The sequence below is a fragment of the Salmo salar genome, chromosome ssa17, assembly GCF_905237065.1.
Source record: "Salmo salar chromosome ssa17, Ssal_v3.1, whole genome shotgun sequence".
NCBI lineage: Eukaryota > Metazoa > Chordata > Actinopteri > Salmoniformes > Salmonidae > Salmo > Salmo salar.
Genome location: NC_059458.1, coordinates 43,299,861 through 43,326,083, shown reverse-complemented (window position 1 = coordinate 43,326,083; position 26,223 = coordinate 43,299,861). Strand labels below are relative to the sequence as shown.

General features: G+C 47.3%; 2 protein-coding genes across 3 annotated transcripts; both read right to left on the bottom strand.

Annotated features, from left to right (window-relative positions):
* Positions 1 to 1,161: 1,161 nt before the first annotated feature.
* On the bottom strand, positions 1,162 to 4,472 carry LOC123723897 (pollen-specific leucine-rich repeat extensin-like protein 3). 2 transcript variants are annotated; one of them, XM_045699605.1, is made up of 2 exons: positions 2,616 to 4,472; positions 1,162 to 2,250 (listed from the first exon to the last, which is right to left on the bottom strand). In XM_045699605.1, the coding sequence occupies exon 1, from the start codon at positions 4,357 to 4,359 to the stop codon at positions 2,902 to 2,904; it is 1,458 nt and encodes a 485-aa protein (XP_045555561.1). In that variant the 5' UTR covers positions 4,360 to 4,472; the 3' UTR covers positions 1,162 to 2,250; positions 2,616 to 2,901. The 2 variants fall into 2 exon arrangements, with proteins under 2 accessions (XP_045555561.1, XP_045555562.1); XM_045699606.1 differs by having other exon boundaries at positions 2,620 to 4,472.
* LOC106575009 (uncharacterized) lies at positions 4,419 to 26,223 on the bottom strand. The gene is given in 9 exon segments (XM_045698627.1): positions 4,419 to 8,954; positions 8,956 to 9,204; positions 11,930 to 12,071; positions 14,424 to 14,560; positions 16,554 to 16,756; positions 19,650 to 19,785; positions 20,102 to 20,183; positions 23,812 to 23,957; positions 25,343 to 26,223. Coding segments are annotated over 9 exon segments (5,757 nt in total). The 5' UTR covers positions 25,469 to 26,223.

Here is a 26,223-nt window from a genome sequence, read left to right as displayed (position 1 = left end):
ATAAAATATGAGTCCCAAGTGGCACCCTGGCCTATTCCTTATAGTGAACCCAAAATGGGGCCCTGGTCTCAAGTAGTACACAAGGGACCGTTTGGGACAAGGACTCGTCAACTCATCCCAGACAGATATACAAAGAGTGAACCTTAAAATGTGCATTAAACTATAATGTTGATTAAAGTCAAATACATTAGAAAACATTTTTTTTTTAAAAGAGATGAATAGTCATTTTTAAATATGGAACATTGTTTAGGCCTTATGGCTCAAACAGGTTGTTGTTGTTTAGACCTTATGGCTAATATGTTCAAACAGATTGTTGATGTTTGTATTATAGTAAATTTAAAGCAGTAATATGGAAATTAAAAAGACACTTTGCACATTGCAGACACAATTGTCTCAAATGGCAACCTAATCCCTACATACAGGGCCAGATTAATGCAGGGGCTTACCGGGGCTGAAGCCCCTGGGCCCAGGCCCGTGTGGGGCCCCCCCCAAGACACTTATATACAGTATATATATATATTAGATAGAGATATTTTTTACTGCAACCGCCAACGACAGGAGGATTCAGGAGCCTGCTGTCAATGAGTTTTAGACAGCCTGCTGCCGCTCTGCTAATTATCAGACGAGGGAGAGAAGAAGAAGAGGCAGGGGCGTCCACGTGGGTAACTGGGGGGCCCTGCCTTGATTGTGTAACTGATTAATAAAATAAACTGCATAATAAATAATTGTGTGAGTCAGGGGCTGGGCCCAAGAGGCAAAAAATAAAAAATATTGAGTTATTAAAAAATAAAAAAATAAAATCTATCCAATCACAGGAGCGTGCTCTCAATGTTCAAAATACACCAGAGAACATAATTTAGTCGCAGAGGATCAATAGTTAAAAAAAAAAAAATAACTGGTTAAAATTTGATCAAATACAGGTAATTGTCAAAATAAAGGAAACGCCTACATAAACGTCTTAAATAGGTGTTGTGTCACCACGAGCTGCCAGAACAGCTTCAATGCACCGTGGCATAGATTCTACAAGTGGACCTGGACCATGCCAGGAAAATGCACCCCCCCCACACATAAACTTTTGTATCCCCCTCATTTACTCAAGGGGTTTCCTTTATTTGGGCAGTTACCGGTTGCCTACAACACGCTCTCTAAATATACATGTTGTTGCGTTGTGGCCGTAGATATATAATCCATAGAAGAGGTTTTGGAAACTCTTAACCCCTGGCAGTTTGACTGTTAAACTCACTAGGGGTTTTGGGTTTTAAGTGACAAGTGCAAAAAGCAAAAAAGACGAGCAATAGTTTTTATTTTTTTTAGTGTGTGTTAAATATCTGAACATTTTTGTATAGTTAATATCCCTGCATAACATCAGTTCTCACAGCTTCAAGAGTCATTCCTTGACCCCAGCAATAAGTCTCTGTGGCCCAAATTACACCCTATTCCCTTTATAGTGCACTACTTTTGACCAGAGCCCCACATAGGGTAGGTAGTGCACTACTTTTGACCAGGGTTCACATAGAGTTGTGCACTATAGAGGGAATAAGATGCCATTTGGGACGCAAAACCCCTAGACCATTGACCAATAGAAGAGAAGCAGGAAGTAGCAGGTTGGTTCCAGGCACTTCTTCAGTCCAAAGTAAATACAAAGAAAAACAAAGAATATATATTAACTATCCGACCATCCTGCCAGGTCTCATATAGTGTCCGCCTTCATAAGTCCTTAGGGCTTTAGTTTAGAGACACTTCCTGGTCAATCAATCAAATCGGTCAATCCAAAAGACCCCTGAACTTTTGTATTTGAGGGTCAGGGTTCAAAGGTCGTAGGTTACTCCTATGGACCATGGGAGACTGAACATGGAAGAACGGTCAAAACCCTTTAATAATGTTCTCCGTCTTCTGTTGTAACCACCGGTCAACTTCAGTCACATCCCAGGCTAGTCAGCAAGTCATGTAAGAGTTAACGCTTGAAGAACCCTCTTCAATAAGGTAGCAGGGGTTGAGAGGTGTCTTCCGTTTGTAGGCCGCCTCAGATTGCCAGCCTCAGTCACAAGGGGAGTACTGGCACGGCTGTCCCAGACTAGCCAGCAAGTCATGTTAGAGTCCTGTAAACCCTGGTCGTCCCTCAGTAAGGTAGCAGGGTCGAAAGGGGTTCAACACTCCTAGCAGGTTTTGGAGGGGGTTAAACACCCCCCACCCTTTTTCCCTAGCAGCACATCCAAACATGTCCTCTTGTCTATAAGCTTCACCAGCTACCTGGAACAATAGTAAATCACAAACCACAATCGGCATACAATATCTGGAGCTTTCAACGTAAACAATATGGAGGAAAATCACATTTAAAAATCACTTCTATAATCTACTACACTTTGGGGTGATTTACCAGACACAGATTAAACCTAGTCCTGGAATAAGAATACTTTTTGATGGATTACCCATTGAGATTGTTTTTAAATCCATGACTTCTAGGCTTAAATCTGTGTCCGGAAACAGCTCCTAAATTACCTTGTATTAACTATCATTCAAATAAATGTTTTAATATTAAAATCAAACAACGAGAAATCAAATCCCTTAAAAGTAAACACAAATATGTTAACAACAAGTCACAATCTTATACTTACTTACTTACTGTCCTCATCTGAGTCGAAGCCAAAAAGTTTTGTACACTTCTTCAACGAGAGGTGCGTCTGCAACTCTTCTCCACTGTTGAAGGACAAGAAACACTTGGCACAGCGTCGTCTATGGACTAATAACGGTGTAGCCGTGGTCCCCGATGCCTCCACCACCAGGTCCGGGAGCACTGGAGAGAAATGAGGAGTCCAGGACATCTCTTTCCTGCGTTTCGGCATGGTGGTGTACCTCTCGTCTAGGTAGGCGGTGGGCGGAGGCCGGATGTATGGCCTGTTTTTAATCTTCCCAAAGAAAGTAGAGTTTTTCGCTTCCTCCTTGATAGGGGTTTGGGGAGTATTTGTAGGGGTTTTGGGAGTATTTGTAAGGGTTTTGGGAGTATTTGTAAGGGTTTGGGGAGTATTTGTAAGGGTTTGGGGAGTATTTGTAGGGGTTTTGGGAGTATTTGTAAGGGTTTGGGGAGTATTTGTAAGGGTTTTGGGAGTATTTGTAGGGGTTTTGGGAGTATTTGTAGGGGTTTTGGGAGTATTTGTAGGGGTTTTGGGAGTATTTGTAGGGGTTTGGGGAGTATTTGTAAGGGTTTGGGGAGTATTTGTAAGGGTTTTGGGAGTATTTGTAGGGGTTTGGGGAGTATTTGTAGGGGTTTGGGGAGTATTTGTAAGGGTTTGGGGAGTATTTGTAAGGGTTTGGGGAGTATTTGTAGGGGTTTGGGGAGTATTTGTAGGGGTTTGTGGAGTATTTGTAGGGGTTTGGGGAGTATTTGTAGGGGTTTGGGGAGTATTTGTAAGGGTTTGGGGAGTATTTGTAGGGGTTTGGGGGAGTATTTGTAGGGGTTTGGGGAGTATTTGTAGGGGTTTGGGGAGTATTTGTAGGGGTTTTGGGAGTAGCAGGTTTATGGTTTCGTGGTTCGCATTTCTTGGATTTGGAAACTGTGCTTGTTTTAAGACTTGTTTTAAGACTTGTCTGGTATTTTGGTGATTCCTTAGTAATCTCCTTTAAGTGTCCGTTAACCATCTTCTGGTCACAGACACTGCTAGCTGTTGAGTGTGATGTTTCTACCAATGGTTTATCATCTTCCTCCTTTGATTTACTTTCTACCACTTCTTTGTCTTTACTTCCTAGCACTTCTGTGACTTTATTAACATGTTTCTCTGGACCAGAGGTCTTTGACTTCACAGGTTTTTTGGAGGTCTTCCTAGGTTCTTTGCTAACAGGCCTCTTGGGTTCCTTGATAACACTTTGTTTCTTTAGAACTTGTGTTTTCTTTACCTCATCTGTCACCATTGGTAACTTCTCTGTGACTTTCGGAGTGACTGTGGGAGGAACAGGTTGGGTATCCTCATCTGTGCTAACGATGGAGATCTTCCTGATGTCTTTTACAACACTCTGTTTCTTTACAAGTTGCGTTTTCTTTAACTTATGCGTCACCTTAGGTTTTTTTGTCACTTTTGTGTCGGTGGTTGGGCCAGGTTGGGTATCCTTTTCTTTGCTAACGTTCGGTTTCTTAATAACCAGCATTTTCTTCAAGTTATTTATAATTTGTAGCTTTTTGGTAACTTTTTCAGTGGCGATAATTGTGGTAGAGGTGGTTGGACCAGTTGGGGTATAACTGTCTTTGCTAACGTTCTGTCGCTTTACAGCCAACGCTTTCTTTACCTTACGAATCATCTTTAACTTCTTGCTCACTTTTTCAGCTTTTTCATTGGCCGTGGTGACGGGAGTGGTTGAGGCGTTCATTTTCCTAACAACACACGGTTTCCTCTTAACCTGCAATTTCTTCAACTTATTTGTTACTTTTACAGAGACGTTAGAGCGGTCAGTAGTACAGGGATCCTTGTCCCTGGGAACATGCCGTTCTTTACGACCTGCGTTTTCTTTAACGTCTTGGTCAAGTCATACTTCCTAGTTACCTTTACAGTAGTAGTAGTAGTGAGGTCAGTTGCCGATCCCTCCTTTTCTCTAAGAGGCCATAGTCTCTTTACACCCTGCATCTTCTGTAGCTTATTCCTCCTCACCTTACACCGTTTAATCACTTTTACAGAGGTGTTATTGGTGAGAAGGGTAGAGAAAACGGATTCATCCTTCCCTTCCTTTGGAAGACGATAGTGTTCTTGTTCGTGACGGTTAAGCTCCGGAAGACAAGCCAAGCGCTCCTGACAACCTGGGAAGCAGCACACTGCCAGGAGCGGCTGGTGAGTCTTGGTGTGGTTCCTCATTTCTGTCGCTGCACTGAACCGGGCTTTACACCCATCATGTAGACAGGGATGCCTGGGAATTCCTTTGTGCCATACAATGTGGTGCTGGTAATGCTGCAAAGTCAAAACGGGCTTCTTGCAAATATTGCATTTGCCATTGCCTTGACGGAACGTCGTTTCCAAGGGTTTGGCGTCGCCGCGGTGATCGTCCAGAATATGTCCGAGGAGAGAACGCCGTTTTCCAGTGAATATCTCTGTGCATCCCTCCACAGGGCATCCGCCGGGAGTCTCTTTACCCTGAACTGAGATCTCTAGAGGTCTCTCTACTGAAAGCCTGTCCTGTGTTACCGATACAGCCTGAGATTCTGTGTTGTCCTCCATGGTCTTTGCCGAGGTGCAGGGTTTCTCCTCTTCTTCCAAAGTCTTTGTCAGAGGAGAGGAGTAGGTTCCTCCTTGTTCACCTGTCGATGTCTTCACCGGAGAAGTAGCGATCTCCACGGGTTCCTCCCTCTGTTCCGGAGCCGAGTGCTCTTCCTCTTGCCTCCTACCGATCTTCTCTTGTTCCTCTGCCTGAGTATCACCATCACCCTCAGTTCCTTCAACCTTAAACCGTCTTCTGCCCCTCTGTGTCGACTGCTTGCCTTCAGACTCTTCTGTTGTGAGTTTAGTCTCCGGTGAAGGTTGAGAGTCAGTCGAGAGCCTATTGGTCGACCGTAGCTTCCGGCGATCCGGTGGAGTTGACTCCGAGGAGTTTATAGAGGAGGTCCTATTGGTCGACCGTAGCTTCCTGTTATCCGGAGTTGACGACTCTGCGGACTCTGTGGAATTTACAGGGATCCTCTTGCGTCCCCGTCTACCCCTCTGCGTTGAGCGTCCAGGCGTGTCTGACATCCCAGCTTTACAGTTCTCGCGGACCTCCTCAATATCAGACGCTAGGTTTCCTTTTTTCAACTTGTCGATGTGTTGGGACAGGTGCATCATGGCGAGCAGGTCGTTTTTGAACAGCATCCTACAGAACATACATTGGTCTCTGCGGAAGTGGTACATGGCGTGGGCTATAACACGTTTGCCTTTAAAAACCTTGTTGCAGAGACTACAGCGATATGCCAGTGGGTTTTTCTCATTCTCCTGTGGGGTGCCACCTCTAGGATGTTGTCCGATATCCCCAGAGACAGTTGGGGTGTCCTGTGTTTCCTGTGGAGAGTTTTCAATGACTTTTGAGGCATCTTTGGGGTCCTGTGACGTTTCTTCAGGGACTCTTGGGGTGACCTTTGGAGTGTGAGCACTTTCAGTGACTTTCGGGGTGACCAGTGAATTGTACTGTGTGTCCTGTGGGGTGTCTTCACTGTGTTGTAGGGTGTCTTCAGTAATCATCGGGGTATCTCCGCTGACCTTTGAGGTGTCTTTGGGTTCCTGTGACGTCTCTTCAGGGACTCTTGGGGTGTCCTCAGTGACCGGTGTGTCCTGTAGGGTGTCCTCATGGAGGTGTGGCGTGTCCCCATTGTTCTGTGTGGCATCACGTGTGTCCTTGGTGAGCTCTTCAGCGACCATTGAGGCGTCCACTGTGAGCTGTAGGGTGTCTGCAGTGTTTTGTATTTGTAGGGCGTCCTCAATGTGCTCGGAGGTATCTACAGTGACTTCCTGGCTGTCTACAGTGACTTCCTGGCTGTCTACAGTGACTTCCTGGGCATCCTCAATTACCTCCGAGCTGTCCTCCTCTGTGTTCTGTGGTAGTGTGTCCACATCCTCTGGAGTATCCACAGTGGATTTTGTCTGGTCCTCAGTAGCCTGTGGGGTGACTTCAGTGAAAGTGACTTTCAGGGTGTCCTCTGTGAGTTGTCCTATGTCCTGCCTATTCTGTGGGGGGTATTCGGTGATCTGAGGGGTGTCATTGTCCTGTGTCGAGTCCACAGGCACCTCTGGAGTACCCACAGTGCCTTTCAGGGGGTGCTCAAGCTGCCGGGTCTCATCAGTGAGCTGTGGGACGCTCTCAGCGGCCATTGGGCTATCCTCCGGCTCAGTGTTTTGTGAGGTACCCTTAATGTCCAGTTGGGTGTCCTGTTGAGTGTGTGGAGTGTCCATGTTTTCCAGGATGTCTGTAGTGTCCTGTGGGGCGACTTTGGTTACTTCTGAAGTATCCTCAAGGACCACCGGGTCTGCGACGGCCTTAGGGATGACTTTTGGAGACGTTGACGGTGTCGTCTCCAACGTTTTGTGCGAGACATTATCTGTGGTCTGGTGCGTCACCGACTCCTTTTTTACGACAACATCAGAATCCGGACCCTTGGCAAACTTTTCAAACTCTCTGGCAAACGCTTCCATTGAGGTATTAGCCAACCAGCAGAAAGGAGTAAGAACAACAAGCTCCCGAGTTTCCTTTCCAGGGACGCAGCCAGTGTCACCGTCACCCATCATTGCTTCATCCACACCAATGTTTGCTATATCCATAGCCTCTTTCAGAATATCAGTAACTTCTGACTTCCTGGACGATTCTAAAATATCCCCGACTTCAGAAACGGTTTGCTTTTTCGGAATATTCGTAACTTCCGTTGGTTCTCTTGGGACATTAGTTACATTTGTATCTGTTCTTCTTCCTGTGTTATTAGGAACAATGACATTCACTGAGGGAACAGATGGAGTACATGTTTCCTGAGCATCAGTAGAGAATCCTTCCTCATTCTTGGGACTTTCGATGTGTTCAACAGCTCCACCTCGTGGTGTGAAAGTCATATCAGTGGCAGTTGCCGTGACAGTTTGTGAGGAGACCTCAACTTCCATTTCCACTGCAGACGTCTGGTAAAATACCCCCGAAGCATCACACGACACCGGCAGACAACTTTGGTTTAAGGAGGGACGGACATCTGTCGCTTTCAACAAACAGGTTTCGGTATTCAACGTGACACCTTCCGCCTTAGGCGTCTGGGCGTAGTTGTGCAACTGCTGTATGAAGAGACTGGCGTTCTGAGCGGAAAGGATAAACGCCTCTCCGAGTCTATCCTTCACCCGATACTGTGCCTGGATTGGTGCCTTCGATTTATCACAGTTTAGAGTCACCAGTCCTTGCCTACTACTGAGATAATCCTCATGGAAGAACCCAAACACTTCGTTGTCAGGTAAGGAAACCTCCAGCTTTGAGTCATGAGCAGGAGATACTGCTGGTAGGTGGTTAGTAGCAGGAATCTCCTTCTGACGTTTACCTTCCTGTTCCCTCGGAGCTGTTAGACGAGCGGACGCCATTTTATTTTGTGAGGTAACGGCATTCTTTTGTTTGGTTGTGCTTTCCTTGACAGCGGCACCAGACTTAAAGGTCTTATTGGTCTTATCCACTGGTGTCTGCTGGGTCTTCTGCTGTGGAGGTTTCCTCCCTGGTTGGCGACCCTTCCGGGGAGCACTGTTCTCAGCCTGGAACGTACCCTCCAGTAGCCAACGGGGTTTCCTACCCCTCCGTTTGGGAGGTTTCTTCTCCGAGAGTCTGGTCATGTGCCTATGTGGTCTGTGACTGACTTGCCTGGCCAGGTTCTCCTGCGCCATGTCCAGTTGTCTGAAGGACCGTCTGACAGAGGAGGTCTCAGCTGAGGACTCTGTTGTTTTGACAGATGAACGCGGTGCCGGCTTCGGCCCAGGCTTCCTCCCTCTTCTTTTTATTACAGGTTGTTCCTCAACAACAGGGGGTTCAGTCGGCTTCTCCATCTTCGCTTTCGCCATCACATGATTAACAGGCAGCTGCTGCGGCTCGACAATAGAGGTCTTTTCGAACCTTTGACCTTTGACACGTTTGGCTGCCATCGGCGCCGTCGAAACGTGATTCTTCTGTTCTTTTTGGAACCGCCTTTTGGGCGCCGTTACCCGGTGAAAGGGTTTCATCTGAACGTGTTTCTGTGCTGGTTCAGGCTGCACACACTCTGACAGGTCAGCGCTCCAGCTGCAACAGGGCTCTTTGGTGTCGGTGCTGCAGTAGTTGGACACCCACCCATCATCCTCCTCCTCCTCCATCATCATCATCTTTGCCAACGCCGCCTTCTTCTCGCTCATCAACTTCAGGCAGTTGGTCCGGAGATTCAAAAGGTTCCAGAACTCTGGGTCGAAGTAGAGACCTCTCTTCAGGGTCTGGAGGATCTCAAAGCGGATGTGGTTCCCCGATGGGACCGGCTTCGACGTGGTACTCCTGGTCGGGGTGCGTGTAGAGGAGGAACACCGTTTTGTAGGCTTCCACGGTACGCTCCAGGAAGAAGACGAGGAGGGCGCAGGCCCGGCAGACCTCCAGGTCGTTGGGGAGGAGGTAGGCTACCGTCTTGTAGATGAGGGACTTGGTGGAGGCGTCGCAGGGGTTTGTCTGGAGGGCGTGGGTGCAGAGCTCCACACAGAACTGAAGACCATCTTTTCCCAGCTGGGAGAGGAAAACAGAAATAGAACAGAAGGGGGTCAGCGAATTACCAAAAACAATGTATTTTTATATAGACAAACAGTCAGGTCCAAAATGATTGGCACCCTTGATAAAGATGAGCTATACTGAGCTATATTGTACTCAAAACAAAACGTAACTAGATTATTTGATACTAATACCATTTCTCAGAGAAAGAGATTGTTTAATTAACAAGTTTTTTGTCGTCTCAAGAGAGACAAGGTGAAAATGATTTGCACACCTGGGTTTTCAATCCCTCACCCTGCGAGGATAACGGCGCTGAGCCTTTCACCAGATTGGAGAACACACTGGGATCATAGACCATTCCTTCATACAGAATCTGTCCAGATCCTTGATATCCTTAATCTGCGCTTATGGACTGTTTCAATTCAAAAACCCCTAATCTGCGGTTTTCAATGAGGTTCAAGTCCGGAGACTGATGGACAACATGACTAAAATGTAGTTTTTGGGGTCAATGAACACATTTCTTTGTGAATTTTTAATGTGTTATTGGGGTTATTGTCTTGCGGCGACGTTTTATCCTCCTGGCAACCAGATTTAACCTGGCTAAAAACGTCCTGGTACTGGTTAAAAAGTCGAAGACGCCGTTGACCTTAACAAGAACAGACCTGCCAACCCTGTCCAACTTTTTAAGAGTACCAGACGCGCACGTGTCCCGAATTGGGGTCGTCTTTCCTCCCCGCACGCTCGTGCGTGTGCCATTTGTGAATCTGATCTCAATTATAATTAAAATGTATCACACTCGCACAAATGCAACCTGTTATTTTTTTTCCATATTTGCATTTAAATTTCTTTCACTAGGAAATGCGAGTGAACTGCTGGAACTTCAGAGCCCACCGAATGTCCATCTTCTGTTCGCTAACGTTAGCTTGAAACTATTAGTGTTTACCTTCCCACAACACACGGAGTCCAAAAGGGATTTGTCCATGCGTTCACGTACAATCTGACTGTCGGCAAACTCAGCATCACAACAAACAGGAGGGGCAGACACGAGGCAGCTACGTCCAATAATGATGTATTCATCTCCATGCCCGTTGACACAAACTCCGTACATGTCTGTGTGTCGCAGCTCGAGAAACAGGATGTTAGATTTACTTTGTGGATGTATTTTATTTATTAAAAAAAAAGTAAAAATAAAATAGGCCCTATTCATTTCTGCCTACTTTTAACGCATCTGCGTACATGGAGAGAGAATTGAATAGTTGGTACGCAAAATGCGTCCATTTTGAAAGGTTTGCAAGAGCCCCAGGGCCGGCGGAAGCACCCAGAGCCCCACAACATCAAAGATCCACCACCATATTTTACAGTAGGTAAATGGGGTTATTCTCTGCTCATGCATCCTGATTTGGACACCAAACCCACCGCTGGTCTGCGTGGACGAAGAGCTCTATTTACAGGCGATCTAACCAAAGCACCCGGTTTCAATCCAAGTGCCGATGTCATTTAAAAAACTCCAGCCGTTTACATTAGTTGGATGACATGAATATAGAGCTCTTTGGCAACACACACAGCAGCGGTGGGTTTGGTGTCGAAATCAGAACGTATAAGCAGAGAAGAAAAAAATAAACAACACATTGCTAGTTAGAACAAGTCTCAATGCCGTTATATTTTGCAAGGCGAGGTTTTGAAAAACAGGGGTGCCAATAATTATGACAGGGGTGCCAATAATTATGACGGGGGTGCCAATAATTAGGACGGGGGTGCCAATAATTATGACCAACCCTTCTATGAGAGAGAAGAAGAAAAAAAAAAATGTACTTGTGAAACTAAAATCTTTCCTTAAACGATTGTATAGGAGTATAAAATTATATCAAAATGTTTTGGAGAATACAATTATAGCTCAGTATTTGTATCATGTATTTATCCAGTCTTTGTTGCTCATCTTCATCAAAGATGTCAATTTTTTTTACTGAAAAACAAACAAACAATTCTACTAAAGACTCGGCCTAATCACGATCAGGGCCGTGTCCCAAAAGATAAACTATTCCCTATATACTATAGTGTGCTATTTTTAACCAGGGACCATAAATAAAGGGGCCACATGAGTCGTACCCCAGCATCATGCTAAGCTGATGGTATTTTTATTTAAAACTAGGCAAGTCAGTTAAGAACAAATTCTTATTTTCAATGACGGCCTAGGAACAGTGGGGTTTAACTGCCTTGTTCAAGGGGGCAGAACGACAGATTTTGTACCTTGTCACCTCGGGGGAGGGGGGGATCCGATCTTGCGACCTTTCGGTTACTAGTCCAACGCTCATGTTGTTTGTCAGTTCAACACAATTCTCAGTCAAACCAACAACAACAGAAAAAGCCATGGCTTCTATTCATATCTCTAGTATGCACAGTAATCAGATAAAACAGTGGGGGGGGAACAAAAAGGCTCTGACATGTAAAATCAGAAAACCAAAAAAAAAAATGTTTAAAAATAAAACAATAATAAAAAAAATGAAATCATCAACAAGCATCTAAAGAACGCTGACCGTAAGCCACTTTAGCTAGGTACAACCCAAAATCAAAACAGATTTTTTAAATCCTTCCTCTACCTCAACAACTCCATTACATCTGAACACCCCCCCCCCCAAAAAAAAAAAATGTCAGCTGGAATCTTACCAATAAAATTACAATAAAAATTATTATTTTTTTTTAATTAAAAAGTCCAAATCAACAGTCACAGGAGGTCCTGGCTCACCTCTGCAAGGATCACTCTAATGAAAGAGAATATTGATCTGATGTTGGTGGCGGACAGCATCAATCGATGACTCTCTTCCAGGAAGGCCTGTTTGGACGGGTTGATCCGCAGACGGAGTCGACTCCATATAAACACCAAGTCCCTGTGAGAGGAAGAGTGATTCAATAACAAATTATAAAAACACTTCATTAATAATAAAAAAAAAAAAAAAAGTGAATTATTTACTGGGTTCAAAAAAAATTATAATATGTAATTACAGTTTATTCATTAGCTGACTCAATAAAAAAAAAACTGGTTTGTAAATCAGATCCCAACGGGGGAGCAGGAAGTGGTCCAAGATCAAATCAATCAATCAATGTTGTCTATAAAGCCCTTTTAATGTTAACAGTTATCACAAGGTGCTGAACGGTAACCAGGCCTAGAAAACCCCCAAACATCAAAGAACAAGCAGGATAAATAGATATCAGCACTTCAATAATAAACCCTGTGTATTTATAATTATTATTTTTTTTAAATATGTATTTATTTAACCTTTATTTTAACTAGACAAGTCATTTCATTACAAATTCTTATTTACAATGGACGGTCTAACCCCCGGCCAAACTCTTAACACGAACGACGCTGGACCAATTACGCGCCGCCCTATGGAACTCCCAATCACGGCTCGGTTGTGATACAGCCTGGATTCGAAAACCAGGGTCTGTAGTGACGCCTCTAGCGCTGAGATGCAGTGCCTTAGACCACTGAACCAGGGTCTGTAGTGACGCCGTTAGCACTGAGATGCAGTGCCTTAGACCGCTGAACCAGGGTCTGTAGTGACGCCTCTAGCGCTGAGATGCAGTGTCTCAGACCACTGCGCCACTCAGGAGACCCACAAAGCCATTTGGACACAGTGTCTATCCAGATGCAGGTAACCATCTCAAACAGCGTTGCTGATACACAAAGTAATTCAATTGTAATGCAACATCCAATCCGGTCATACATCAGATCAATGAGCTAAGCTAGTTAGCATCGGTCATGTTGAAACTGGACAAGAGAACGGTCTTCCCTTCTACCACGACAGACTGGCCAGACCATAAATGAGCTAAGCTAGTTAGCATCGGTCATGTTGAAACTGGACAAGAGAACGGTCTTCCCTTCTACCACGACAGACTGGCCAGACCACGTAGCCCACGACGAGCCATGCCGTCTCTACAATGCTTTGTACATTTCCCATTTGGTAATGCCTCATCCGTCACAGTTTGCAGCAGCACTGACAGCTATGAAAACTGGGGTCAGAGTTCCACACGGAACGATACGACGAGTCAGCTTGTTTCTGCTCACTGATTGGATATTGCATTAAGTCAGTTGTGTGATATAGGATCGATTTTCTATCTCTTGCGATGCAACTCAGTCCCAGGACAATGTGTTCGGGCTGACACAGAACAAACCCAGTCCCAGGACAATGTGTTCGGGCTGACACAGAACAAACCCAGTCCCAGGACAATGTGTTTGGGCTGACACAGAACAACCCAGTCCCAGGACAATGTGTTTGGGCTGACACAGAACAACCCAGTCCCAGGACAATGTGTTTGGGCTGACACAGAACAACCCAGTCCCGGGACAATGTGTTCGGGCTAACACAGAACAACCCAGATATAACTCAGTCCCAGGACAATATGTTCGGGCTGACACAGAACAACCCAGTCCCAGGACAATGTGTTTGGGCTGACACAGAACAACCCAGATAGAGAGTATCTGTTATCTCTACCTAGTACCATCTGCAGAGAGAGAGAATGTGTTATCCCCCCCGACGTAGAACACAGACGTCCCCCCCGACGTAGAACACAGACGTCCCCCCCGACGTAGAACACAGACGTCCCCCCGACGTAGAACACAGACGTCCCCCGACGTAGAACACAGACGTCCCCCCCGACGTAGAACACAGACGTCCCCCCGACGTAGAACACAGACGTCCCCCGACGTAGAACACAGACGTCCCCCCGACGTAGAACACAGACGTCCCCCCCGACGTAGAACACAGACGTCCCCCCGACGTAGAACACAGACGTCCCCCCGACGTAGAACACAGACGTCCCCCCGACGTAGAACACAGACGTCCCCCCGACGTAGAACACAGACGTCCCCCCGACGTAGAACACAGACGTCCCCCCGACGTAGAACACAGACGTCCCCCGACGTAGAACACAGACGTCCCCCCCGACGTAGAACACAGACGTCCCTCCCGACGTAGAACACAGACGTCCCCCGACGTAGAACACAGACGTCCCCCCGACGTAGAACACAGACGTCCCCCCGACGTAGAACACAGACGTCCCCCCGACGTAGAACACAGACGTCCCCCGACGTAGAACACAGACGTCCCCCCGACGTAGAACACAGACGTCCCCCCGACGTAGAACACAGACGTCCCCCCGACGTAGAACACAGACGTCCCCCCCCGACGTAGAACACAGACCGGTACGATGTGAGTATTGACCGTGACGAGCCTCACCACGTGAAGAACATATCTCCTCTGTGTAGTTGCTGAGAGAGGAAGGCTGTGCAGAGGGACAGAAGAGTCTCGTCGCTCTCCTCACTCTCCGTGTTACACACGATATCCACAGCATCCTTACCGTCGATGTCAGACATCTACAGGTAGAGAGAAGGAGAAATGGTGACATCGTTCAGGCATTTATACGGGAGATTCCAGTGGCGTAGTGGAGGGTAAAACGCAGCTCAACGACATCAGGGGACCGTTTACTTCACTCGAAGCGAAACGGTGATCAGAGTCGAGCCATTTCTCCCCACTACGTCACTGCTAGATCCCTAACGACGTCGCCCAAGACGAAGACGTAAACAGATGATAAAAAGAAAGAAAAAAATAACTTCTACCTGTAGTTAGCAATACCACCCACCCACATACGTGACCTACTAAACCTTTCCAAACACGGGGAGAAGGAAGCAACTCCAAATATGGACTGCAACCACCACATTTATCAATTAGTTGGTGCTCTTATACAAAACACATCATCTTTGTCAAAACCTCATCCTCTCATCTCTACCGTAGATCCCAGCTAGCATATCAGTTCATCTCTACCGTAGATCCCAGCTAGCATATCAGTTCATCTCTACCGTACATCCCAGCTAGCATATCAGTTCATCTCTACTGTAGATCCCAGCTAGCATATCAGTTCATCTCTACTGTACATCCCAGCTAGCATATCAGTTCATCTCTACTGTACATCCCAGCTAGCATATCAGTTCATCTCTACTGTACATCCCAGTTAGCATATCAGTTCATCTCTACCGTAGATCCCAGCTAGCATATCAGTTCATCTCTACCGTACATCCCAGCTAGCATATCAGTTCATCTCTACTGTACATCCCAGCTAGCATATCAGTTCATCTCTACTGTACATCCCAGCTAGCATATCAGTTCATCTCTACTGTACATCCCAGCTAGCATATCAGTTCATCTCTACTGTAGATCCCAGCTAGCATGTCAGTTCATCTCTAACGTACATCCCAGCTAGCATATCAGTTCATCTCTACCGTACATCCCAGCTAGCATGTCAGTTCATCTCTACTGTACATCCCAGCTAGCATGTCAGTTCATCTCTACCGTACATCCCAGCTAGCATATCAGTTCATCTCTACTGTACATCCCAGCTAGCATATCAGTTCATCTCTACTGTAGATCCCAGCTAGCATATCAGTTCATCTCTACTGTAGATCCCAGCTAGCATATCAGTTCATCTCTACTGTACATCCCAGCTAGCATATCAGTTCATCTCTACTGTAGATCCCAGCTAGCATATCAGTTCATCTCTACCGTAGATCCCAGCTAGCATATCAGTTCATCTCTACTGTACATCCCAGCTAGCATATCAGTTCATCTCTACCGTACATCCCAGCTAGCATATCAGTTCATCTCTACCGTAGATCCCAGCTAGCATATCAGTTCATCTCTACTGTACATCCCAGCTAGCATATCAGTTCATCTCTACCGTACATCCCAGCTAGCATATCAGTTCATCTCTACCGTACATCCCAGCTAGCATATCAGTTCATCTCTACCGTACATCCCAGCTAGCATATCAGTTCATCTCTACCGTACATCCCAGCTAGCATATCAGTTCATCTCTACTGTAGATCCCAGCTAGCATATCAGTTCATCTCTAACGTACATCCCAGCTAGCATATCAGTTCATCTCTACTGTACATCCCAGCTAGCATATCAGTTCATCTCTACCGTACATCCCAGCTAGCATATCAGTTCATCTCTACCGTAGATCCCAGCTAGCATATCAGTTCATCTCTACCGTACATCCCAGCTAGCATATCAGTTCATCTCTACCGTACATCCCAGCTAGCATATCAGTTCATCTCTACCGTACATCCCAGCTAGCATATCAGTTCATCTCTACCGTAGATCCCAGCTAGCATATCAGTTCATCTCTACCGTAGATCCCAGCTAGCATATCAGTTCATCTCTAACGTACATCCCAGCTAGCATATCAGTTACAGTAAATAGCCCCAGCAGTCATTAGCCCCCCAATCCCAACATTTTATATTTAAGTCATTTAGCAGATGTTTTTATCGAGAACCCAGGAATCCTAATAACCAAAGTTTGTTCCCTCACCTCTTCGTGCATATGGTGAGGGAGCGATGCCTTCAAGAGACAGGTGAGGTAGGCCTGTCGGAAGAACAGGTGTCGTCCGGCAACAGGGTGCTGAGAGCAGGTCTTAGCCAAGACCACAGCCTCGGTGAACATCTCACTGGACAGCAGGTAACGAACACGAAGCTCAAAGAACACTGGCACCTCTGAGCCTAGGTACCGGTCCACTGTGGAGAGAGAGAGGTCAAAGGTCAATGTTGCATCTCTGAGCCTAGGTACCGGTCCACTGTGGAGAGAGAGAGGTCAAAGGTCAATGTTGCATCTCTGAGCCTAGGTACCGGTCCACTGTTAGGAGAGAGAGAGGTCAAAGGTCAATGTTGCATCTCTGAGCCTAGGTACCGGTCCACTGTGGAGAGAGAGGTCAAAGGTCAATGTTGCATCTCTGAGCCTAGGTACCGGTCCACTGTGGAGAGAGAGGTCAAAGGTCAATGTTGCATCTCTGAGCCTAGGTACCGGTCCACTGTGGAGAGAGAGGTCAAGGGTCAATGTTGCATCTCTGAGCCTAGGTACCGGTCCACTGTGGAGAGAGAGGTCAAAGGTCAATGTTGCATCTCTGAGCCTAGGTACCGATCCACTGTGGAGAGAGAGAGGTCAAGGGTCAATGTTGCATCTCTGAGCCTAGGTACCGGTCCACTGTGGAGAGAGAGAGGTCAAAGGTCAATGTTGCATCTCTGAGCCTAGGTACCGGTCCACTGTGGAGAGAGAGGTCAAAGGTCAATGTTGCATCTCTGAGCCTAGGTACCGGTCCACTGTGGAGAGAGAGGTCAAAGGTCAATGTTGCATCTCTGAGCCTAGGTACCGGTCCACTGTGGAGAGAGAGGTCAAGGGTCAATGTTGCATCTCTGAGCCTAGGTACCGGTCCACTGTGGAGAGAGAGGTCAAAGGTCAATGTTGCATCTCTGAGCCTAGGTACCGGTCCACTCTGGAGAGAGAGGTCAAAGATCAATGTTGCACCTCTGAGCCTAGGTACCGGTCCACTGTGGAGAGAGAGAGGTCAAAGGTCAATGTTGCATCTCTGAGCCTAGGTACCGGTCCACTGTGGAGAGAGAGGTCAAGGGTCAATGTTGCATCTCTGAGCCTAGGTACCGATCCACTGTGGAGAGAGAGAGAGGTCAAGGGTCAATGTTGCATCTCTGAGCCTAGGTACCGGTCCACTGTGGAGAGAGAGGTCAAAGGTCAATGTTGCATCTCTGAGCCTAGGTACCGGTCCACTGTGGAGAGAGAGGTCAAAGGTCAATGTTGCATCTCTGAGCCTAGGTACCGGTCCACTGTGGAGAGAGAGAGGTCAAGGGTCAATGTTGCATCTCTGAGCCTAGGTACCGGTCCACTGTGGAGAGAGAGGTCAAAGGTCAATGTTGCATCTCTGAGCCTAGGTACCGGTCCACTGTGGAGAGAGAGGTCAAAGGTCAATGTTGCATCTCTGAGCCTAGGTACCGGTCCACTGTGGAGAGAGAGAGGTCAAGGGTCAATGTTGCACCTCTGAGCCTAGGTACCGGTCCACTGTGGAGAGAGAGAGGTCAAGGGTCAATGTTGCACCTCTGAGCCTAGGTACCGGTCCACTGTGGAGAGAGAGAGGTCAAGGGTCAATGTTGCATCTCTGAGCCTAGGTACCGGTCCACTGTGGAGAGAGGTCAAGGGTCAATGTTGCATCTCTGAGCCTAGGTACCGGTCCACTGTGGAGAGAGAGAGGTCAAGGGTCAATGTTGCATCTCTGAGCCTAGGTACCGGTCCACTGTGGAGAGAGAGAGGTCAAGGGTCAATGTTGCATCTCTGAGCCTAGGTACCGGTCCACTGTGGAGAGAGAGAGGTCAAGGGTCAATGTTGCATCTCTGAGCCTAGGTACCGGTCCACTGTGGAGAGAGAGAGGTCAAGGGTCAATGTTGCATCTCTGAGCCTAGGTACCGGTCCACTGTGGAGAGAGAGAGGTCAAGGGTCAATGTTGCATCTCTGAGCCTAGGTACCGGTCCACTGTGGAGAGAGAGAGGTCAAGGGTCAATGTTGCATCTCTGAGCCTAGGTACCGGTCCACTGTGGAGAGAGAGAGGTCAAGGGTCAATGTTGCATCTCTGAGCCTAGGTACCGGTCCACTGTGGAGAGAGAGAGAGGTCAAGGGTCAATGTTGCATCTCTGAGCCTAGGTACCGGTCCACTGTGGAGAGAGAGAGAGGTCAAGGGTCAATGTTGCATCTCTGAGCCTAGGTACCGGTCCACTGTGGAGAGAGAGAGGTCAAAGGTCAATGTTGCATCTCTGAGCCTAGGTACCGGTCCACTGTGGAGAGAGAGAGGGTCAAGGGTCAATGTTGCATCTCTGAGCCTAGGTACCGGTCCACTGTGGAGAGAGAGAGGTCAAGGGTCAATGTTGCATCTCTGAGCCTAGGTACCGGTCCACTGTGGAGAGAGAGAGGTCAAGGGTCAATGTTGCATCTCTGAGCCTAGGTACCGGTCCACTGTGGAGAGAGAGAGGTCAAGGGTCAATGTTGCATCTCTGAGCCTAGGTACCGGTCCACTGTGGAGAGAGAGAGGTCAAGGGTCAATGTTGCATCTCTGAGCCTAGGTACCGGTCCACTGTGGAGAGAGAGAGAGGTCAAGGGTCAATGTTGCATCTCTGAGCCTAGGTACCGGTCCACTGTGGAGAGAGAGAGGTCAAGGGTCAATGTTGCATCTCTGAGCCTAGGTACCGGTCCACTGTGGAGAGAGAGAGAGGTCAAGGGTCAATGTTGCATCTCTGAGCCTAGGTACCGGTCCACTGTGGAGAGAGAGAGAGGTCAAGGGTCATTGTTGCATCTCTGAGCCTAGGTACCGGTCCACTGTGGAGAGAGAGAGGTCAAGGGTCATTGTTGCATCCCAAATAGTGCTCTATATTTGGGATGTTACAGTAGTAAATATTAAATCCACAGAGAGAGAGAGAAACCTGTAGTTAACTGTCATTATAGACGGACGACTCCAGAGCAGATATTTACACAACAGATTTATAGTCAGTAAATACAACATGGTATGGATGAGTATGTTGAAGTGGTCCATGGCTCTCCCTCTCATCCTCCCTTTCTCTCCCAGTCTCTCACCTTCATCCCGGGGCAGTTGTGAGTGCTTCAGGATGGCCTGTAGTATGGGGTTGGTCCACGGTCCCTTCTCTCTGATGATCTGTCCCACCTGCAGCAGGTGGATGTTCTGGTGCCTCTCCAGCTGGGAAAAACATTCCTGAAAGAGGAGGAAGAGGTTAGCCTGGTCCAAGATCTATGTGCCATCTTGTCAAACTCAAGAGTGACGTTTTATAGCATTACATAAAGCAGTGAGAAATGGATATGATCCGATTGGTCAGCTGATTCAAATGGATATGATCCGATTGGTCTGCCGATTACAACACAGCCTCTTTGTGTCGTCTTGTTGACATGACAACAACCACAGGAGCTGGCAAGAACAGCACAAACAGATCTGGAACCAGGCTAGGAAGGAAGGGGAGTCAACTCATCACTGCCATATATCTATGATTCACGATATTTGTAAGACAACTCACCTGGAACGAATCCAGGATATTTTTCAAGGGATCCTGCAGGATCTTATTCCTGTTCAAAAACAGCAACAGCTCAAAAGCACTCCTGTGGGGAGAAAAGGAAAGGGAGGGGGAGAAAGGGGAGGGGGGGGAGAAGGGGAGGGGGAGAGAAAGGAGGGGGGGAGAAAGGGGAGGGGGGAGAGAAAGGGGAGGAGGGGGACTGTTTGAGCCTCTTACCTCCTTTAATAAATGTTACAACAGGGCCGGAATAAATAACAAGGCTGAAAAGAGCAGAGTCACCCTAGAAAACAACACTCATACTGGAGATAGACTGGGGGTGACAGGACACTATGTACCCCAAGGAGCAGGTAAACAACAACACTCAGACTGGGGGTGACAGGACACTATGTACCCCAAGGAGCAGGTAAACAACAACACTCAGACTGGGGGTGACAGGACACTATGTACCCCAAGGAGCAGGTAAACAACAACACTCAGACTGGGGGTGACAGGACACTATGTACCCCAAGGAGCAGGTAAACAAGTCAACACTCATACTGGGGGTGACAGGACACTATGTACCCCAAGGAGCAGGTAAACAAGTCAACACTCATACTGGGGGTGACAGGACACTATGTACCCCAAGGAGCAGGTAAACAACAACACTCAGACTGGGGGCGACAGGACACTATGTACCCCAAGGAGCAGGTAAACAACAACACTCAGACTGGGGGTGACAGGACACTATGTACCCCAAGGAGCAGGTAAACAAGTCAACACTCAGACTGGGGGTGACAGGACACTATGTACCCCAAGGAGCAGGTAAACAAGTCAACACTCAGACTGGGGGTGACAGGACACTATGTACCCCAAGGAGCAGGTAAACAAGTCAACACTCAGACTGGGGGTGACAGGACACTATGTACCCCATACTGCAGGTAAACAACAACACTCAGACTGGGGGTGACAGGACACTATGTACCCCAAGGAGCAGGTAAACAACAACACTCAGACTGGGGGTGACAGGACACTATGTACCCCAAGGAGCAGGTAAACAAGTCAACACTCAGACTGGGGTGACAGGACACTATGTACCCCAAGGAGCAGGTAAACAAGTCAACACTCATACTGGGGGTGACAGGACACTATGTACCCCAAGGAGCAGGTAAACAAGTCAACACTCATACTGGGGGTGACAGGACACTATGTACCCCAAGGAGCAGGTAAACAACAACACTCAGACTGGGGGTGACAGGACACTATGTACCCCAAGGAGCAGGTAAACAACAACACTCAGACTGGGGGTGACAGGACACTATGTACCCCAAGGAGCAGGTAAACAAGTCAACACTCAGACTGGGGGTGACAGGACACTATGTACCCCAAGGAGCAGGTAAACAAGTCAACACTCATACTGGGGGTGACAGGACACTATGTACCCCAAGGAGCAGGTAAACAACAACACTCAGACTGGGGGCGACAGGACACTATGTACCCCAAGGAGCAGGTAAACAACAACACTCAGACTGGGGGTGACAGGACACTATGTACCCCAAGGAGCAGGTAAACAAGTCAACACTCAGACTGGGGGTGACAGGACACTATGTACCCCAAGGAGCAGGTAAACAAGTCAACACTCAGACTGGGGGTGACAGGACACTATGTACCCCAAGGAGCAGGTAAACAAGTCAACACTCATACTGGGGGTGACAGGACACTATGTACCCCAAGGAGCAGGTAAACAACAACACTCAGACTGGGGGTGACAGGACACTATGTACCCCAAGGAGCAGGTAAACAAGTCAACACCAGACTGGGGGTGACAGGACACTATGTACCCCAAGGAGCAGGTAAACAACAACACTCAGACTGGGGGTGACAGGACACTATGTACCCCAAGGAGCAGGTAAACAACAACACTCAGACTGGGGGTGACAGGACACTATGTACCCCAAGGAGCAGGTAAACAACAACACTCAGACTGGGGGTGACAGGACACTATGTACCCCAAGGAGCAGGTAAACAAGTCAACACTCAGACTGGGGGTGACAGGACACTATGTACCCCAAGGAGCAGGTAAACAACAACACTCATACTGGGGGTGACAGGACACTATGTACCCCAAGGAGCAGGTAAACAAGTCAACACTCATACTGGGGGTGACAGGACACTATGTACCCCAAGGAGCAGGTAAACAAGTCAACACTCAGACTGGGGGTGACAGGACACTATGTACCCCAAGGAGCAGGTAAACAACAACACTCAGACTGGGGGTGACAGGACACTATGTACCCCAAGGAGCAGGTAAACAAGTCAACACTCAGACTGGGGGTGACAGGACACTATGTACCCCAAGGAGCAGGTAAACAAGTCAACACTCAGACTGGGGGTGACAGGACACTATGTACCCCAAGGAGCAGGTAAACAAGTCAACACTCATACTGGGGGTGACAGGACACTATGTACCCCAAGGAGCAGGTAAACAAGTCAACACTCATACTGGGGGTGACAGGACACTATGTACCCCAAGGAGCAGGTAAACAACAACACTCAGACTGGGGTGACAGGACACTATGTACCCCAAGGAGCAGGTAAACAAGTCAACACTCAGACTGGGGGTGACAGGACACTATGTACCCCAAGGAGCAGGTAAACAAGTCAACACTCAGACTGGGGGTGACAGGACACTATGTACCCCAAGGAGCAGGTAAACAAGTCAACACTCAGACTGGGGGTGACAGGACACTATGTACCCCAAGGAGCAGGTAAACAAGTCAACACTCAGACTGGGGGTGACAGGACACTATGTACCCCAAGGAGCAGGTAAACAAGTCAACACTCAGACTGGGGGTGACAGGACACTATGTACCCCAAGGAGCAGGTAAACAACAACACTCATACTGGGGGTGACAGGACACTATGTACCCCAAGGAGCAGGTAAACAACAACACTCAGACTGGGGGTGACAGGACACTATGTACCCCAAGGAGCAGGTAAACAACAACACTCAGACTGGGGGTGACAGGACACTATGTACCCCAAGGAGCAGGTAAACAAGTCAACACTCAGACTGGGGGTGACAGGACACTATGTACCCCAAGGAGCAGGTAAACAACAACACTCAGACTGGGGGTGACAGGACACTATGTACCCCAAGGAGCAGGTAAACAACAACACTCAGACTGGGGGTGACAGGACACTATGTACCCCAAGGAGCAGGTAAACAACAACACTCATACTGGAGATAGTGTCCTGTCACCCCCAGTCTCTATGTACCCCAAGGAGCAGGTAAACAAGTCAACACTCAGACTGGGGGTGACAGGACACTATGTACCCCAAGGAGCAGGTAAACAACAACACTCAGACTGGGGGTGACAGGACACTATGTACCCCAAGGAGCAGGTAAACAAGTCAACACTCAGACTGGGGGTGACAGGACACTATGTACCCCAAGGAGCAGGTAAACAACAACACTCAGACTGGGGGTGACAGGACACTATGTACCCCAAGGAGCAGGTAAACAACAACACTCAGACTGGGGGTGACAGGACACTATGTACCCCAAGGAGCAGGTAAACAACAACACTCAGACTGTAGATAGACTGGGGGTGACAGGACACTATGTACCCCAAGGAGCAGGTAAACAACAACACTCATACTGGAGATAGTGTCCTGTCACCCCCAGTCTCTATGTACCCCAAGGAGCAGGTAAACAAGTCAACACTCATACTTACAGGGCAAGGCTACTCAGTGTGTAGCATACATGTTCACAGTCAGACGGGAAGCAGGCCGAGGCTTGGACAAAGGAACATAGAGCTGTCTGGAGCACCTGGAGCTGTGGCAAGGGTACCTGCCATCGTCCTGAATACACCTCCACCAACTACAGGGGGGAGGGGAGGGAGAGAGGGAGGAGAGAGAGAGAGGGAAGGGGGTGGGGAGAAACAGGGAAGGGGTGGGAGGAGATACAGGTAGGAAAGGGGTGGAGAGAGATACAGGTAGGAAAGTGGGGGGAGAGATACAGGTAGGAAAGTGGGGGGGAGAGATACAGGTAGTAAAGTGGGGGGGGAGTACAGGTAGGAAAGGGGGAGAGAGATACAGGTAGGAAAGGGGTGGGGAGAGATACAGGTAGGAAAGTGGGGGGGAGAGTAACAGGTAGTAAAGGGGGGAGAGAGATACAGGTAGGAAAGTGGGGGAAAGAGATACAGGTAGGAAAGTGGGGGGGAAGGAGATACAGATAGGAAAGTGGGGGGGAAAGAGATACAGGTAGGAAAGTGGGGGGATATACAGGTAGGAAAGTGGGGGGGAAAGAGATACAGGTAGGAAAGTGGGGGGAAGGAGATACAGGTAGGAAAGTGGGGGGGAAAGAGATACAGGTAGGAAAGTGGGGGGGGAAAGAGATACAGGTAGGAAAGTGGGGGGGAAGAATATACAGGTAGGAAAGTGGGGGGGAGATATACAGGTAGGAAAGGGGGGGAGAGATACAGGTAGGAAAGGGGGGGAGAGATACAGGTAGGAAAGGGGGGAAGGAAAATAAACACAGTGGATAGGGAAACCATACCAAGAAGTTGGATGGGCCCAATTAAAAACAATTGTTGTCCCTTTCACTGTATCATCAGCTCAACTTATTTAGTAGGAACTGAATACTTCGCTAACTACATTATTACCTAACTAGGCCATAGTCAGACTAACTAGACACTGTAGCGTTAACGCCTCAATCCTAATAGATGTTACAACACAGCGTTAGCCATCTTTGGTTACAATCTAGCTGGCTAAAACATGACTTACTCAATACGACAAATAGGAAAAATAAACTTCAAATGAAAGTACAGACATTGAATTCCACGAGACGTCTTAGCAAGTTAACGAATCTACTGTTGGTAAACTAGCAGCTAACTAACTAGCTAAACTGGGAACTGCAGATAACTTGGCTAACAAACAAGCTACCGAAAACGACTTGACTGACAATGCTTTTCCATGTCGCTAAGCTACTATCATGCATTTTGAAAAAAGGGTGAATTAGCATATACATATAACATATGTAACATAACACAAACAGGTTGGTTTATTGGTTGCTAGCTAGCCATTTACGGGTTGTTAGTTGTCTGTTCCTGGGGAGGGGAATAGGTTGGCTAGTTAGCCCTAGCATAGATTAGAGAAAGGAGCTCTGGCCCTAACTAGCTAGCTAACGTTAGCTAGTTCGAGCCTGTACTGGGGGGAAAAACAACTCTTTCGCTTTTCCAGATGTGATTTCAATACATTTCGTACCTTACAGAACCGTACACAATATAACTTGCTTTGAAGTCCGTATTCTTCACTTGAGTTAGTGACAAATAAACTCTCCAATTCTTTTTTAAAACCTTTTAACTCAAATTCAATCTCTTCTTCCGCCATACTGCTCGTCTTGCCTAGCGCGTAGCTACAGCGACGACGCCACCGTCCAACCTAACGTATCGCGTCGACACATTTCATTGGATGATATTCACGTCTGTATCGCTTACGGCAGAAAAATACGTATTGTGATTGGAGGATACTAAAAAACAAAATCCCGCCCTACATTGAAGGTATGTTGTGTTGATATTATGGGTTACATTGGAACATTGTTGCAACGTGTTTGATAACGTTTCTAATTGAACGTTGTCACCGGCTAATATTGAATGAAGTCAATTAGTGATTTTATCTGTCTGTGTCTCTCATTTCAGAACGGCGACATGATCAAAACATGTTATACTTTTACATTCCGTCGATTTGTTGTCATGAGATGCTATTGGATTTGTGCTCGTTTATTAATTAACCGGTGACACCAGCGTGCTACCTGTATAAATCAATCCCCCCCTACTGTCTTGTTAAAGGAATCAGTTCTGGCTGTTGATTCCCAAGAAGGACTAGGTCACAGTTGAGCAGCAGGTGACCAATGCTTACGGTTGCTTTATTTATGGGATGCTTTGACAAAAACCAACCTCATCCTTTGAGTTTGTCAAACAATTTGGTTTATGCAAGTACATTTTTTTTTATCTACCTTTACCCCTTATTTCTATGCCATTTAAAAACATACTCTGTAAAGGCAGTATATGTAACCTGGAATTGGGACATCCTTAATTTTATTTATTTCACCTTTATTTAACCAGGTAGGCTAGTTGAGAACAAGT